Source organism: Hypanus sabinus, chromosome 6 (genome assembly GCF_030144855.1).
Source record: "Hypanus sabinus isolate sHypSab1 chromosome 6, sHypSab1.hap1, whole genome shotgun sequence".
Taxonomy (NCBI): Eukaryota; Metazoa; Chordata; class Chondrichthyes; order Myliobatiformes; family Dasyatidae; genus Hypanus; species Hypanus sabinus.
This window is the reverse complement of record NC_082711.1, coordinates 94,268,848-94,286,837: the sequence shown is the minus strand read 5'-3', so window position 1 is coordinate 94,286,837 and position 17,990 is coordinate 94,268,848. Positions and strand designations below refer to the sequence as shown.

General features: G+C 40.9%; 1 protein-coding gene across 1 annotated transcript in view; it reads right to left on the bottom strand.

Moving 5' to 3' along the window:
• The window catches only part of scin (scinderin), a 135,384-nt gene that overhangs the window by 56,418 nt on the left and 60,976 nt on the right, over positions 1-17,990 (bottom strand). Inside the window, exons 5-8 of the mRNA XM_059972622.1 lie at positions 16,739-16,831; positions 12,031-12,163; positions 6,062-6,150; positions 4,307-4,522 (exon numbers count right to left, since the gene is read on the bottom strand). Of these exons, the coding sequence (XP_059828605.1) occupies positions 4,307-4,522; positions 6,062-6,150; positions 12,031-12,163; positions 16,739-16,831 (531 nt within the window). The remainder of the gene's footprint in view (positions 1-4,306; positions 4,523-6,061; positions 6,151-12,030; positions 12,164-16,738; positions 16,832-17,990) is intronic.

Genomic DNA, 17,990 nt, shown 5'->3' with positions numbered 1-17,990 from the left:
ATATGAAAGTAAGCTAGCCAATAATATTAAAGAAGATACCAAAAGTTTCTTCAGATACATAAAGTACAAAAGAGAGGCAAGAGTGGATATTGGATCACTGGAAAACATTGCTGGAGAGATAGTAATGGAGACAATGAAATGGCGGATGAACTGAATAAGTATTTTGTATCAGTCTTCACTGTGGAAGATACTAGCAGTATGGTGGAAGTTCCCGCTGTCAGGGGACATGAAGTGTGTTAAATTACCATAACTAGAGAAAAGGCTCTTGGGAAACTGAAAGGTCTGAAGGTAGATAAGTCACCCAGACCAGATGGTGTACACCCCAGAGTTCTGAAAGAGGTGACTGAAGAGATCTTGAAGGCATTAGTAATGATCTTTCAAGAATCACCAGATTCTGACCAGTTCCGGAAGACTGGAAAATGGCAAATGTCACTCCAGTCTTCAAGTAGTAGAAAGGAAATTATAGGCTAATTAGTCTAGCCTCAGTGGTTGGGAAGATGTTGGAGTCGATTATTAAGGATGAGAGTACTTGGCCACACATGGTAAAATAGACCATAGTCAGCATGAGTTCCTCAATGGAAAATCTTGCCTGATAAATCAGTTGGAATTCTTTAAAGAAATAACAAGGAGGATAGACAAAGATGATGTTGTGTTCTTGGATTTTCTGAAGGCCTTTGACAAGGTGCCACAGATGAGGCTGCTTAACAAGGTATGAGCCCATGGTATTACAGGAAAGATTCTAGCATGGATAAAGAAGCTAGTGATTGGTTGGATGCCCAGTGTGGTAGTATTTTCTTGTCAGCTGCTGGTGACTAGTTGTGTTTCACAGGGGTCTGTGTTGGGACTGTGTTTACGTTATATGTCAATGATTAAGATGATGGAATTGATGGCTTTGTTGCAAAATTTGCAGATGATATGAAGACAGGCAGCTGTTTTGAGGAAGTAGAGGTGTTAGAAAAGGACTTAGACAGATTGGGAGAATGGCAAAGAAGTAGCAGATGGATTACAGTGTCAGAAAGTGTATTATCATGCACTTTGGTGAAAGAAGTGAAAGGGTTGACAATTTTCTAAAGAAAGAGAAAATACAAACTGAGGTGCAAAGGGACTTGCAGTCCTTGTGCAGGATTCCCTGAAGGTTAATTTTCAGGTTAAGTCTGTGGTGAGGAAGGCAAATGGAATCTTAGTTTTCATTTCAAGAGGCCTATAATATAAAAGCAAGGATGTAATGTTGGGACTTTATAAAGACCCTTTGAGGCCTCACTTGGAGTATTAGGAGCAGATGTGGGACAATTTATCTTAGAAAGGATGAGCTGAAACTGGAGAGGGTTCAAAAGAGGTTCACAAAAATGATTCCAGGATTGAACGGCTTGTCACATCAACAGTGTTTGATAGCTCTGGGCCTGTATTTGCTGGAAATAGGAAAAATGAAGGGTGACCACATTAAAACCTATCAAATGGCCTTGATAGAGTGGATGTGGAGAGGATGTTTCCTACGTTGGGATAGTCTAAGACCAGAGGACACAGCTTCAGAATAGAGGGGTGTCCTTTCAGAACAGAGATGAGGAGGAATTTCTTTAGCCAAGACTTGTGGTGAATCCATGAAATTCTTGGCCACAGGTGGCTCTGGAGGCCAAGTCATTGGGTATATTTAAGCCAAATGTTGATAGATTATTGATTAGGCAGGGCATAAAGGGATACGGGCAGAAGATTGGGGCTGAGGGAAAATGGATCAGCCATGATATGAAGCAGATTCGATGGGCCAGATGGCCTAAGTGTGCTCCTACATCTTCTAGTCTTATGATCTTATGGAATTCCATAATTAGAGTAGTAGAAAACAGATACTGTGGACATGAAAGACGCAATATAGGGAGTTAGGCAGAAAGCTATTGCTAAGGAGAAGGTGCTTGGGAAGCTGTAAAGTCTGAATGTAGATAAGTCTCCTCGGCCAGATGTACTGTATCCCAGGTTTCTGAATGAAGTTGCTGAAGAGATTGTGGAGGCATTAGTAATGAACTTTCAAGAATGTTGAAATGGTTTCTGAGGACTGGAAAACTACAAATGTCACTTCACTCTTTAAGAAGGGAGGGAAGCAGAAAAACAAGAGATCACAGGCCAGTTTGCCTGACCGCAGAGGTTGAAAATATGTTGGAGTCTATTACCTTTATGAGGTTTCAGAGTACTTGGAGACACATGATAAAATAGGCTAATTATGTCATAGTTTCCTAAAAGGGAATTCTTGCCTGAAAAATCTATTGGAATTCTTCAAGTAAACAATAGGCATAGGTAAGTCAGTGGATGTTGTTTATTTGGATTTTCAGAATGCCTTTGACATGATGCCGAACATGGGGCTGCTCAGCAAGAGCCCATGGTGTTGCAGCAAAGTTACAAGCATGGATAAAAGTGCTATTATTGGAGAGGGTCCACAGGATGTTCACAAGAATTCTCTCAGCAATGAAAGGCTTAACATATGAGGAGCATTGATGGCTCTGGGCCTGTACACGCTGAGAATGACCGTGGATCTCATTGAAACCAATCAAATATTGAAAGGCCTAGATAGAATGGATGTGGAGAGGATGCTTCCTAAAGTGGATGAGTTCAGTACCAGAGGGCACAACCACCACAATTGAAGGACATCCCATTAGAACTCAGATGAGACAAAATTTCTTTAGCCAGAGGGTGGTAATTAATGGAATTCCTTACCATAGACAGCTATGCAGGCCAAGTCACTGGGTATAGCTAAGGTGGAGGTTGATAGGTTCTTGATTAATCAGGGCATCAAAGACTATGGGAGAAGGCAAGAGAATGGGTTTGAGGGGGATAATAAATCAGCCATGATGGAATGAATGACGGAGCTGACTTTATGAGTTGAGTGGCCTAATTCTGCTCTTGTGTCTGAAGGTTTTATTGCCAATCATAAATGCATCATGGGCAATAGCCAGCTACGGTGATAGACAAAAATCACACCACCATACCAGAGCAAAAGATAATCGCAGTAATACAGATTAACATTGATGAACCTTATTACAACCACTTTTAAATCACGGAGTGCTTTCTGATGACAGAAGCAGCACTTGAGTTAATCTTCAACATGGGTTAATTTTCACTTCCTTTCTCCATAGTTGCTGGACTTTAAATGGCGCTGATTACCTTGCTGCAATGTTGTCTACCATGGTGTCATCTCAATTTTGAGAGAACTTGGTGTTTGCTCTTCACCTGGTTCAGGTGGAGGCCCATCTCAGCAATGAGCTTGGACTTCAATGAAATGATAGGACTCCGAAGCCGTACTCTGCCTCAGTTTGTGCTATCCGCAAATGCTGTACTGGGTGGAACTAGCATAAAGCTGTATCAATTTTAACAGTACCATTTTGCCCCTTGTGGCTCTCAATAATCTAGAAGAGATGTAAACTGCATCTTGTATCATGATGATATTGTTTCAACGAGTATGTCTTGCCATTTAAAATAGTACCATTTTGCCCCTATGTAGACACATTAAAATTATAATGAAACAAAGTACTTGACTGGCCTTAAAGTTTTTCCCCTGCGTTTTTATTTTTGCATGGCATTTAAGCAGTGTGGTATTTCATTTTAACACTGTTGTAAAAGTCATACAAGGAACAAAAGTTTGACAGAACACTGTTGTTGTGATCCCCTGCCGTGACACTGTCAGCTTCAGAATAGCTCCTACTATAGACATTTAGCAAATTCTTGCTGTTTCAGCATGGAGTTAGCTCTTAATGGGATACACAACTTTACAATTTACTCGGCGTGCTGCTACTGAATGAATGGATGCTGCACTGATGGGAATGAGGAGGGGAATCATAGGCAAAACAGTGAGGGGAAATGGCTTATTTATCTGGAACGAGCTTGTGAGTAAGGATGTTGTTTCGTAGACCAATGAGGGTAAAAGTCTCACTATACGTGAATATCGCTGATGTCACTGAAATCTGGAAAGGATGGTGGTGGGGCAGACAAAAGCTGTACCTAAATATTGACATTGAATTTCCTGATGGGTACTTTTGAGACCCAGAAATAGGCATAGAGTCACCCTACTCCAGTTTTTCCATTTTCAACAGCAAGGAAAATTAACTTTTGAAGTTGTGAAAGTATATTTATATCCCCATACCCTCAAGATAATATAGAATTTTAATTGACAAGTTGGGAGAAACGAAAACAAAGATTGGAAATTTACATAATTTATCCTGGATTTACTGTTAAGTGGAGTTCTCTGTAGTGTTTAGTGTTGTTACACCATTTCTCAATCAAATATAATTCCTCATTCTTGTTTGATATGATGTTTGTAAGTTACCTCTGTTTTTCCAGAACCATCATCGACCATGTTATGTTTGGCAGCCATCTGAGGGCAGCTGTGTAGCTTTGAGGCATCAAATTCAATCTGTTTGACTTTTGCGATTGACTCTGTGACATATACTTTTCCGAAACCCTCACTCTGATCTAAGTCTTTCCAATTCTTAAAGAACTGTTTGAAGATAGGAGTTTCTCCTCCTTGCGGAAGAACTTGAATCTGCAGTAAAAAACAAAGATTTAATTTCTTGTAGTGGCAATTTTACAAATGGCAATAGCTAGAATTTTACAGAACTCATTGTTTTTGCAGATTCTTTGTGACTCTGATGTTCATGCAAATCCTTTACTGTTGCTTTAGTGATCGTCTCCCAATATAGAGCAGCTAAAATTATGTAATCAGTACAGCATGGTGTGTGCAACTTCAGCAAGTAGAGCTTCGTCTGTCATGTTAGCTAAATTTGTGACTTCTCTTAGTGACCTCTTTGGTACGAGTGCCTGACAAATTCAGGAAGCTTTTGCAATGTAGTTCAAAACCAACTGGAACCCTCACAGTGACAAGAAGCAGGTCCTCTTGAACAGAGGTTCCCAACCTTTTTTATGCTATGGACCCCCACGTTGGGAATCCTTACCCTTGAACATAAAGTCTGAGTTGGAATGAACATGAGATTAATTGCATAGGAGATAAAAATACACAAACTTGATAATGTGAGACAACCTCCCCCCCCCCCCCCCCCAATCAGGCTGTAGTGCTCTTAATCAGCTGGACAAATTTATAGAAGGAGTTGTAAATTAGTTTAAATGTGGGTCTCCTCCTGGTGCACCAATTTCCTCCCACAGTCCAAAGACAGACTGGTTGGTAGGTTAGTTGGTCATTGCAAATTATCCTGTGATCAGGCTAGGATTAAATTGGGAGATTGTTGGGCAGTGCGGCTCAAACCATTCCACGCTCTATCTCTAGAAAAATAGAGAAATGAACTCTTTGCCCAGTTTTGAAGTTTGCCCTTCAGATCGGAGTAACTCCTACACCAGGGAAAAGGACTGTGAAAGTATAGTCCAGTGTGGTGACCACAGTCCCACCCAATTTCTTCTTCTGGAAGGAAGAGATTTTACCTTAATTTGCATCAGAGCCCAAATGTATATACTCAATAAACCCATTACAACTTAAGTAGAACAGCAAATCACTAGCAAAAATATTCTTTAGCAAACTATAAAACAGTCTAAAAATACACATATTCTGAAGTGTGAAACCCCTACTTATTAAAATACTAGACTGTGAACTGTTAACTGTTGCATGTTTTATTTAACATTTTTTTCTGTGCAGATTAGGCATTTTTTTTCCATTCTATATATTTCTGTTTTACACAACTTACAGAAAATTAAAGCTCCAAATTCTTATTTAATTCCCTTTCAGTGCTTGAACTGACAGTGATTAACTATAGTTTTATTTATTTGACCAGGGTAGATTTGCTGCAAAGATTCCAGTATGTTTCTTTTTTCTGTTTTATGCAATTTAAAACTTTTGTTTCATTTTTCCTGAAATGTGTTGTTGAACAGGCAACATTTCCATTGCGAGGAGAATGTTGAATTACGACATCTGCCGTTCATTTTCATTATGATGTACAGATGGATACTTTTACATTGTAGCATTGAGATTAAATACATTTTAAATTACACAACTGAGTTGTCAAGGAAACAATATATTGTACCTTAAGCAGGGTTACTTAATGCAATAGCTGAACTGCATTTGAAAGTTTCTTACCTGACTATTAGGTGGGTAGCCCATTTTTTTTATGAAGTCCTCAGCAGTTTTCATAGCTGCCTTCCTTTCCTCTGGATTTGCATTTTTACCTAAGTACCAGAATATTTCCTTATTCAAAACTTCATGAAAAGTCATGAATGTGCATTTGAATTCACTTCCAATTTAATGTTAGACTTCATGTGAATGTATTATGTTAATAACTTTATGATCTATTTCATACACTTCAATATCTTATCCTCACGTTTACTACCATCACCCATAGAGTACATCTCCAACTGGTGACACTCTTTGTGCTATTGTCTAAAATAATACTAATTTCTCTCAACTCTTATAGGGAACATTTGCTTCCCTTCTGTCATTTATTAGGCTGAAATGGAACTAAATCATCCAACATGCTTGATTTCCAAACTAAACCATCACTGTTCATAGAAGTACTGTATAAAGAAAAGGCAGGGGCAATATCCACTTACCTAAATCAGAAAAGCCGTGTTTAGTGTGGTTTAGGAGACTCCCAGCTTTGCATGGGTGTCACTATTAAAATTTAACAATTTAACTCAAAAGTTGGCATAACTCACTGGCTCAGAACTCAGAACTTGTTCATGAATCACATGTGACCATCAAAAAAATAAACACCAACATCTCTATATTCCTGCAGAACTCTCTAAATTGAAAGCAAGCAGAATTTATTTTGAAGAACCAATTCAGTTACCATCTCCCATTAATGAGCCAGTTACGTTCTAATTACTCTAGCTCAATGACTGTTTCCTTTATATGCGAGATAATGGACAAACATTGCCCATGCTTCAGCACCTTTATTGCTAAAGCCACTGGAAATGGCTTCAACAACATGAGCACAGAGAATTTGTCAAACTGGTCTTCACTCTACAATCTGAATTACTGAAACATTTGATAACAGATTTCAAACCCATTGGATTAAATTGCATTTATTTCAATACAAGAGATCAAACAAGGAAGGTGGATGACCCTGGAAGGTGATGTGGTTCTGGGACATTATAGAGGTTGCAGAGACATGGCTAGAGGTGGGGCAGGACTGGCAGCTTAATGTTCCAAGGTACTGGAGTTTTAGGGAGGATAGAGGCAGAAGAAAGAGAGAAGGGGAGTTGTATTTTTTTTATATAAAGGGGAATATTACAGCAGATATCAGAAATGAAATTACTGAAGGAACATCCAGGAAGGCTTGATGGGTGGAGCTAAGAAATAAGACTGAGATATAATCCCATTCTCGGGATTCTATTATAGGTCCTCAGAGAGTCAACAGGAACTGTGAAATGTACAGGGAGATTATGCAGTGTTTCATACCTTCAGGGGTTTTAACTTTATACTAGGACGTTCTGCCAATTGCTTACATGAGGTGACATTTATTTAGTAGGTTCAGGAAAGTTTCCTTGATCAATAGATAGAGGGCCCTACTAGGGAAAGGACGAACCTTGATCTACTCTTTGGTACCATGGTGAGGCAGGTGACTGAGGTGGCAGTGTGCAAGCACTTAGGGACCAGTGACCATAATTCTATTAGTTTTGGAAAGGGACATAACTGACCCACAGGTTCAAGTTTGAAATTGGGGCAAGGTAAGTTTTGACAGTATGAGACAGAAACTTGCAAAGGTTGATTGAAGTTGATTGTTTTTGGGCGAAAGGATCACAGGTAAGTGGGAGACTTTTAAAGGTGAAATAGTCAGAGCTCAAGATCTGCATGTTCCTGATGGAGTGAAGGGAAAGATTGGTAGGAATAAGGAACCCTTGGATAACAACATATATTAAGGCTCTGGTCAGGAAAAGAAGGATGCATGGGTCAGGTACATGCAGTTCTGATCAACTGGATCCCTTGAGATGCAGTAGTATTACAGTAATGTGCTCAAGTAGGTAATCGGGTTGGCTAAAATAGGGCATGAAGTAACTTTAGCGAAGATTAAGAAAAGCCCAAAGAGATTCTGAACCTATGTTATGGGAAACAAACTTTCTATGGAGAGATTAAGGCCTCTTAAAGACCAAAAGGGGCACCTTTCTGAGTATCTACATGAGATTGTAAGGGCCATTAGTGAATACTTCTCCTGTGTTTTTGATGTAGATAAAGACGAGAAGACTTCTGAACTAGGACAAGGGCGGTCTTAAGGAGAGCCCACATACCTTTATGAGGCACTAGATGTCTTAAAATGTATGACGGTAGATAAATCTCTGAAGACTTAGCAAGTATATCCCAGAACATTGTGGGAAGCTGGAGAGGAGATTGTGCAAGCCCGGACAGAGATAATTGCATCAATGTTAGCCATTGGAAAAGTGCCATTAAACTGGAGGGAGGCAAATATTCAGCCTTTATTTAAGAAGGGTGGCAAAGAAAAACCTGGCAAGTCTAACATCCATGGTAGCTAAATTACTGGAGAGGATTCTGAGGGACACGAAATGCGTATATCTGGAAAGACAGGAGCTGATTAGGGGTAGTCAGCATGACTTTGCGCATGGAAAATCACATCATATATGATTGAGTTTTTTGACGATATGACGAAGAATTTGAATAAGTCTGTTCAGTAAACATGATTTATATGGACTTCAGTTAAACCTTTGATAAGGTTACCTTGATGGTTATAGCACATGGAATCCAGGGAGAGATGGCTAATTGGATAATAAAGACCCTCTGCTGGCTAGGGTCAACCATGGATGTTGGATCCCAGCTTTGTGATATGCAAACCAGCACACCAGCCTAGGTATGGAGAGAAAGCTGTTGTCCATGTAGCATTCTTCCCATCTCCATGCAGCTGATGGATCCAAAGGAACCAATACAACCTCCTGTGACTTAAACTCCTATCTCCTCCTCAGTTTCTCATATGGGTCAAAGGTCAATAAGTTGCAGCTAGAGTTTCTCTAAGGAGCTGCAGCCTGAGCACCTGGTGTTGACGCAGTTATTCAGGAGGCGGGAGGTCTCACACCAGCAGTGATGCAGGAGTTGCCAGTCAGTGTTGAGCTCAATCTAGGCTCCCTGAGGGACTCCAGCTCCAGATTTTACCTCAGGATTTACACCTGAAGCCTTCCCCATGAGTGGGCACGGCCACAAGGCAGTGGAGGTTTGAGATCAGAGTTTTCCTTCTCCAGAGCTGTCAACCATGGCTGATGAGCCCCCATTTGCCTGAGGCGACTGGTTTTAAGGTGCCAGTAACCCTCCATTGCCCCTTCTCCTGACATTAGAAATGGGTCCACTGGGCTTAGTAGCTAAGGTACATGTGAAGGCCAGGAACTGGATTGGTTGTCAGAGGGTATTTGAGATGTATACTACTGGGAGCATTTAATAGGTAGTGGGACCTTATCCCTACTACTATCCCCATCAAAAACGACTGTAAAAAATTTAATTAAGCTGACTGGATACACAATGCGCTTAATGGTAGAAAACAGCGAGTGATAGTAATAGGTTGTTTCTTGGACTGGAGGTTTGTGACTTGTGGTAGGCCCATTGTTTTTTTCTCATCTATATCAATAATATAGACTTGATTAGTAAGATTGAAGATGACACTAAAGAAGATGGCATAGTGGAGTGTGAAGAAGGTCATCAAGAATTCCAGAGGGTTCTTGTCAGCTGAGTCAGTGGGCTGAGGAGTGGCAAGTGCAGTTTAACTCAGCTAAGTGTGAAACGTTGCATTTTGGAAAGTCAAATCCTGGTAGATTTTCAGACTGAAAGGCAGGGCCCTGGACATCATGGTAAAATAGAGGAAACCTGAAGTGCAAATACATAGTTCACTGAAAGTGGAGTCACAGACAGACGGCATAATGGGGGTTTTTGGCATGCTGGCCTTCCTAAGTCAGGGCATTCTGTATAACAGCTCGGAGGTCATGGTGGGGTTGTACAGGATGCTAGTAAGATTACACATGGAGTTTTGCTTGCTGTATTGTAGGAAATATGTTGTTTAATTAGAAAAGGTATAGGATGCTGCCAGGAATTAAAGGATTGAGCTATGAGGAGTGGTTGGACATGTTTTGTGGCTTAGAGCGTAGGAGACTGAGAGGTGATCAGATAGAAGCATGCAAAATCATGAGATTCAATGCACTCAGTCTTTTCCCAAGAATCAAGAATTACAGTGCATAGGTTTAAACTGAGAGGGAAGAAATCTAATGGGAACTTGATGGACAATTTATTCTAAACAAAAAGAGGCACCAGTGAGGAATCAGTTGCTAAAGCATGTGGTTGAAGCAAGTACAATAACAACTTTTAAAGGATAATTAGACAGGTACATGATTAGTAACACACAAAATGCTGGAGGAGCTCAGAAGGCCAGGCAGCGTTTATGGAAAAGAATAAGCAGCTGACTGAGATCCTTCTTCAGGTCCTGAAGATGCTGCCTGACCTGCTGAGTTCCTCTAGAATTTTGTGTGTTGCGTTGGATCTCCAGCATCTGCAGATTTTCTTGTGTTTGAGATACAAGTATTAGAAATGTTTGGAAGGTTATGATGCAAATGCTGGAAAATGGGACTTGGATGGCACATCTTGGTTGGTATGGACCAATAGGCCTGCTTCCGTGTTGTATAACTGTGTGACTCCATGTTATACATTCAAAACAATTGAAATAGCAAAATAAAGATGATGTAGTTCCACTATTATTCACTTGGAGGTGCCCTGTTGACAACAAAGGCTTTTCATAGTTCAGTGGCACCACCTGGTGGTAGTGCCAAAGTCTGTACTGTGCACAGTGGTTGAAATGTATGCCATCTGCACACACTCAACTCTAAATATTACCTTTGCCTCATTCTCCTTTCTCTGCCTGCAGGTCTTTTGACAGCTTATGACTGTTAAGGACCTTTATAAACTTTTTGTTAAATGTCTCTGACACTGAGAGCCACTGACAAATAGTTCAAATGGATACAAATATAAAAAAATTTAAATCCCTTAAATAACTAGAAATTAATTAAGTTAAATAATGAAAGATAAAAAAAAGCACGTGTATTTATAATGAACATCAGTAGACCCGAGGCACTGGTAGTGAAATGCAGCCAGCTCCTCAGCTCAAACCTTTTATGTTTCAACTTCTCAACTCAGTGGATTGAGCAACACCTGCAGGGTAAAGGAATTGTTAACATTTCAGGCTGAAACCATGAGATCAGGACTGATCACCAGATCATCTCGATACGTCAACATCTCCTTTCCCTACACAGATGCAGCTTGAACCACTGAGTACCACCAGCAGATTGTTTGCTGCTTTGTAGTCTCTGGCGTCTGTTGTCATCTAAAGTCCAGCAGATCCCCGACTTCCTTATGTCAGTGTTCAGGTGAGAAAGCCCAGATCCCAAGAGGTAATCTTAACAGAATCGTCAGACAGATGTACGATTCAACCCACTGGATGTGCAACTGTTTTCTTGGGTAAGATTGTGATGCATCATCTGGCTGTGTACCTATACACAATAATCCAATTGTACAAGGCAGACATAAGGTCTGCATCTATACTTACTTTATTGTGTATAGGTACATGGTTGTGAATTGGTCTGCACTGCAGATGCATCTCCACATGGTCTGAACATGATTCCTCAAATCAGTCACTGAAGAGCAAAGAAAGACTGCTGGTGCTGGAAATCTAAAGCAGATGGAGACGTTGAACAGCGCAAGCAGCTTATATGGAAAGGGAACAGAGTCAATGTCTCTGATCTTCAGAACTGGGAAAAAATGAGCTGGTTTAAAGTTACAGGGACATGGGGGAGGAATGGATGGGACAAATAAGTTGATGTTTCGGGTTGAAAGTTTCAGAAGAGAAAATAATAGGCTGCTTCTCAGAATGTGGGATCACAGATAGACAGCATGAGAAAGAGGATTTTTGCATGCTGGTCTTCCTAAGTCAGGGCATTGAGTCTAACAGGTCATGGTGGTGTTGTACAGGTGCCGCTGACTATATTATAAACACAGAACACACAACTATTCCATCTTCAAAGACAAAGTTCAGGTTAGGCTTGCTTTAACATGATTAATATTCATACCTTTCCAGACAAATATTTTTTTATCTGCCCCATTGTCCAGAATGAAACACTCCTCAGACAAAAGCATATCACACGAGAAAGGGTTTTCTGCTGACACGAGTGACACTTTCATTGATCCACTGGCATCTGAGACCTGAAAAAAAGACCAATACACTTTGTATCTTTCATCACTTGGTGTTGATATATGGTTGTAATAGGATCTTAATTCATTTGCACTGACCATCAGAGTTTTACATGGTTGAATCCAAGTCTTAAAGCATTTCATATAAAAATATTGTTTAATATATATTTTTTGTAATTCAAATTTTTATTATTATTTATGCTTATTTTACAAAGCAGCACAGCATATCATAGGGCAGATACAGTACAGCATATTTACACAGCCATCCCATGACAGGAAAACATATAAAACTAAGAAACAAAAAACTTCTAATTTAATTTTAAATTAACATACAACACTATAGAATTAGTTCTGTGGTTAAGTTACCAGATTAGAGATCTGGAGACACAAGTAGAAACCCTAACATGTTAGTGTGGAATTTAAATGCAGGTAAACCAGATAGAGTCAATAATGTCCTTCATGAAATATATAAAATCTGCAGTGTATATGTGCCTTCCAATCAGAGTTGACTCTGAAATTCCCTCTGTTCTGGTGCAATAGCTCATGATTTTCCATTCTGGTGAAATGGCAGTGAGTTCGGACCCTCTTGGGGGCTAACCAAAGGCGTTTTGGTCTCTTTTAAATGTTGCTTTTATGATTGCAAGACAATGCTGGACATTAAGAACTTCAAGTATTGTACGCCATCAACGAGCTGCTTGTTGACAGAGAAGCTGGACTTGGTGTGTCCTATGTAACTGCCTGCTAAGGAAGGGCATTGGAGTTGATGTACAGTGTGCAGCCTAACAGCGAGTGACTGACTTGGCTGTTTCCCTTGCGATCGCAAGACCCTGTTGGACATTGGTAGTGTGAAGTACCGCAAGTCTGTTTCCCTTGTTATTGGTGAGACAGGCCGCAGGGGATCTGCGTGGCCTCAGTTGTAGTGAGGACTAGGCCATAACACGCGGGCTTGCCGAATGCAGCAGCCGGGGAGAGGAGACGGCAAAGGCAGTGTTGCTTGTCATCCATGCTGGTTTGGGGGCTGGCCCCCTCCTGTCAGTGCTGCCATCTAGTGTTCGCTTGGTGGAAGACAAGCTGGATTGCGTGCATGCGTATGTTCGTCCGCCTGTTTGCTTGTTCTTGCTGATAACAGCCATGTACCTTCAATTTACAGGACATTTCATGCAGTGGCTTAAGCTGTATATTACTTTGAATGATTGTATGTTTGCTTCCTGTCTCATACATGCTACATGTGCCTTGTGATGGGTTTGACTGTGTTTTGCACCTTGGACTGGAAGGAGTGCTGTTTTGTTTGGCTATATTCCTAGCTATTCATATATGGTTGAATGATAATTAAATGAACTATGGACTTGAGTTGTACGTGAGTTTGGCTGTACTCTCAGGTATTCATGTATGGGTGAATGACAATTAAACAAACTATGAACTTGAGTTGTACATGACTACTATTTTCAAACAGAGCTGGAACTCAACAGTCCAAGAAGTTGGTTCAGCACGTCTTGTTCTCAAAGTCAGTTACGGTTGCCTTGTTCATGATTTCCAGATACTGAATACATTTTTAATAAAATGTATCGTGTTACAGCCCAGGTGACTGATTTAAGACCAAGGAAACAAATATTTAAGCTGAGCCCAATCCTTTCAATGCCTTACGTGGCACAGTAGTGTAGCAGTTAGTGTTAACTCTTCACAGCAACAGCGCTCACAAGGTCACAGTTCAATTCCCGCCACCGTCTATCAGGAGCTTGAAGGTTCTCCCCGTGACCATGTGGATTTCCTGAAAGCTCCCGCATTTAAAATGACGTATGGGTTAGGTTTAGTAAGCTGTGGGCATTCTATGTCAGTGCTGTGAGCTGGACGACGATTGTGGACAGCCCCCAGTACACCTTTGGCCGTGGAATCAAGCAACATTTTTCACTGTGTGTTTCGATACTGCGATGTACATGTGACAAATACAGCTACAGGTAATCTGAAAGCTTTTCCACCAAGGCCCACTGCATCGGCTGTGGCAGTCCTGACAGCACTCCCCTTCCCAGCTCTGAGCCGGCTTTGCACTCACCACTCTGACTACGATCACATCATCCAGCACAAGATGTGATAAGGCTCACAGTCTTCCCTAGCTACATAACTAAACCCAGTCATTAGGAAGTCAAGGAAATTGTGCAGCAAGTGACATTTTAGTGCATGGAATTTCAAAGTACATTTATTATCAAAATATTTATTATACTATATACAACGTTGAGATTTGTTTCCTTACAGGCAACCATAAAACAAAGAAATCCAATAAAAAAGGCCAATGCGCAGGAAAGAAAAACAAATCATGCAAACAATAAAAATAAGCAAATAGCATTCAGAACTGCAGTTCACAAAAGCTGAGTCAACTGCCAATTTAGGAACCCGTTAGTTGCAGGCCACAGATTTAGTTCAACGAGTAAATCTCGTGGAGCAGCGTGCTGAACACAGGTCCATCCCTCAACTCCGGCCCCAACCTCCTGGCCTTTTCAATCTGGCCTGACATCTAACTCGACACAACAGCAGTTCGTTCCTCACTATCAGAGCCAAGCCCTGCCCCTTCAATATGCTTTCAGGCCTGTAATCCACTGACTCAACTCTGCCTCAAATCGGTTCTGCTGCTTCAATTTGCCTCTAAGTTTGCTCCAACAGCCAAACATTGGCTTGGTCCCCGCTCTCGGGCCCAGGTCCCACCATCTCAATTAGGCCCATACGTGGTACATCTCAACTCTCCTGCACCTTCAAAACTTCAGATCACACCGTAAAAGTGCCAGGACGTACAGGAACTCTAAAAGCTCAGCAACAAAAGAGATAATCCAGGCTATCGACTGCAGTGATCATTTTCAAGAAAATGTGTTTGCAGACAGCTGCCATCAATATGTTTCACCAGCACCATCTTAGATCAAAATTTTTCAATTTCAAATCTCAAACTTCTGCTTCCATTATGATTATTGTCATAATCTTATAAACCTCCTTTATTCCTATATGATAAAATAGACTCCTAATAACAGAGATCCTAATCATAAGACCATACAACCATAAGATATAGAACAGAATTAGGCCATTTGGCCCGTCAAGTCTGCTCCACCATTTCATCATGGCTGATCCATTTCCCTCTCAGCCCTAATCTCCTGCCTTCTCCCCGTATTCCACGCTATGACTAATCATGAATCTATCAACCTCTGCCTTAAATACACCCAATGGCTTGGCCTCCACAGCCGCAGTGGCACCAAATTCTGTAAGTTCACCACTCTCTGGCTAAAGAAATTCCTCCTCAGCTTTGTTCTAGATGGATGCCCCTCTATCCTGAGGCTGAATTGTCTGGTCCTAGACTCCACCACCATTGGACGCATCATCTCCACATCCACTTTCAACATTCAATAGGTTCCCCGCCCCATTCTTCTAAATCATTATGCCAGGAACAAGAGACCCAATTAGAGGGATTGGCTTTAATAAAGGCCCAGACAAACTATTGTTTATTGGCAAGGGTACAAAGAAATTCAGCACATATTTCCTTCCTGATGACTATTTTGCAGACATCCCACCCAGGAAAAACTCACTTCAGGGAGGTAGCACCATCAATTTGCGGGAGACTCCCAAAACTTCCAGGAAAGTTGGGATGTCTGCAATAAGAGTAGCTCCTTAGCAGCTAGCCAGCTAGCTTAAATAACATTAGCTATGCTATTGAATGAGTGACACCTGTTAAACTCAGCTCAACATGTCTTTTGCATTTTAACCCATCATGGGCAATAGAAAAGTCACTGTTGCAAACAGTGCAGTGAGCAACACTGTCATTATTTTTTACCCCAAGTGGGCAGGAGTACACTTTAGTGTTAGTGTTAGTCTTTGTGTTAGTGTTTTTCTTTTTCTTGTTTTTCTCTCTCTCACTCACTCACAAACACACACACACACACACACATATATTCTCTCATTCTCTCCCCCTCTTGCTCGCTCTGAAGAAAATCGATTTCCAGGATATCTATGCGGGAGACTCCCGGGACCTCCGGGAGAGGTGGGATGTCTGATATTGTTGGTAGTGGGCAGGCCATAAATCTACACTCATAGGCCTCAGTAGCTACCTGTATCACTGCAACCAAGGGGCAGATTAAAATCTGTGATAAACTGATCTCGGGAGGAAAGCAAAGAGTAATGAACTGGTAGGTTGTTTACAACCCATTGCTCTCAATAAAAAAAGCAAAATTGGGGAGGGGGTGTGGTAAAGCAGGATTCAATTCTGGCACTTCTAGCTTCATGCAGAGCTATAAGGCCAGTGGTGTCTGCTTTTGATACCATGGTTCAGTGGGTGGGATAGTGGGATAGTCTGCTGTTTATTATTTTATTACCAGTGATAACAATGTTGCCAGTAATTTTTAATAAGTTTGAACAATTATTAACTTCTCCGTGCTCACACTGGGTGGCTCAAATTCCCGAACTAAACGTGTTCATCACTACAGACACCTTGCCCTCAGCTTTTCCGCTGAAATGTGACATCAATGATTTCCCATTTACTGAAACTATCCCATGCCTGTCAGTGAATCAATACAAAGTAACGGGATTGGCGGAGAAAACAAATGTGCAGAATACCATATAGAGTTTCGCCATTTTCCTGTTTGAAACATCAGCAACAGTATCTTCATCGTCATCTCCCTCTTTCAGGTTTGGCTTCACACCAAGGACCTGCAAGAGAAAAAAAAGAAAAACTCTTCTTAACACAGCATTTCTAAAATTAGATTCCCCATGACCACTCTCTGCACAATAACCATCCCAGGGTAGATATAATCAGATGTGTCTAGACTTTTAACTATTATTTACAAATCATCAAAAAGCTGCTTAAGAATAAAACAACATCTGGCTAACAATAACGTCCGTCGAGCCTGTCTGGGTTAGAGAAACATTTTTAATTTAAAGTCAGAACTGGTCTTATGACGTTGAATTTCACTAAATGCTAAGTGTTATTACTTAGTAATCTTTATTCTGACAGGGTATTTGACTCACACCATTTATAAGGTTTTGTGTGTGTGTGTGTAGACATCTGAGTGACTCATTGGTAGAATGAATCAGTCAAATGCCTATACCACACATGAAATGTTAGAACCGTTATGAAGCATGATTCTTGTTGGAATCTAACAGGCATATTGACTCAGGACACCAGCTGTCCTTAGGCCCACAAGAAACTTTGTCAAATGAGGTGCATGGAGTTACGTGGAGTCCTGCGTGTTGAGGGTTTGTGAGGAGGAGAGGGTACATTTTCTCTGGTAAAGCCAGACAGAACACTCCAACTTCTAGCTTTAAAAAAATAAACAAATTGCAAAGACACTTTTGCTCCATTTTCAGAAGTGGACAGTGGCTTAAGCGAAGTGCAACTGAAACTGTTCTGTGTCGGCAGAGTTAGTGCTTTGCGAGCTTCACCGGATCATCCATTCAGTCTGTAATGGGGCATTAGAGATGCCCAAGTTAGGGCAATCAACCCATCAAATTTAACTCAGTTTTACATCATTTTGTTTCTTTTATCACTCATTATTGCAGTTTGATTTAATGTAATTCTTCAACAATTCATAGCTTTAGACTTTTATCTTTACTATAGATATTCAACAGCCAGGGTTTCTCCAAAACTTACGTTTGTCAGGCTAGGCACTGTGGCAAAACATTTTAATTTTATTTCCCATTCCTGTTCCAACATGTCAGTCCATAGCCTCCTCTTGTGCCAAAATGAGACTATCCCCAGGGTGGAGGATCAACACTTTATATTCAATTTTGACAGCCTCCACCCTGATGGCATGAATCCCGATTTCTTCTTCCCTCTTCCTCCATTCCCACTCAGACCTTTTACTTCCTC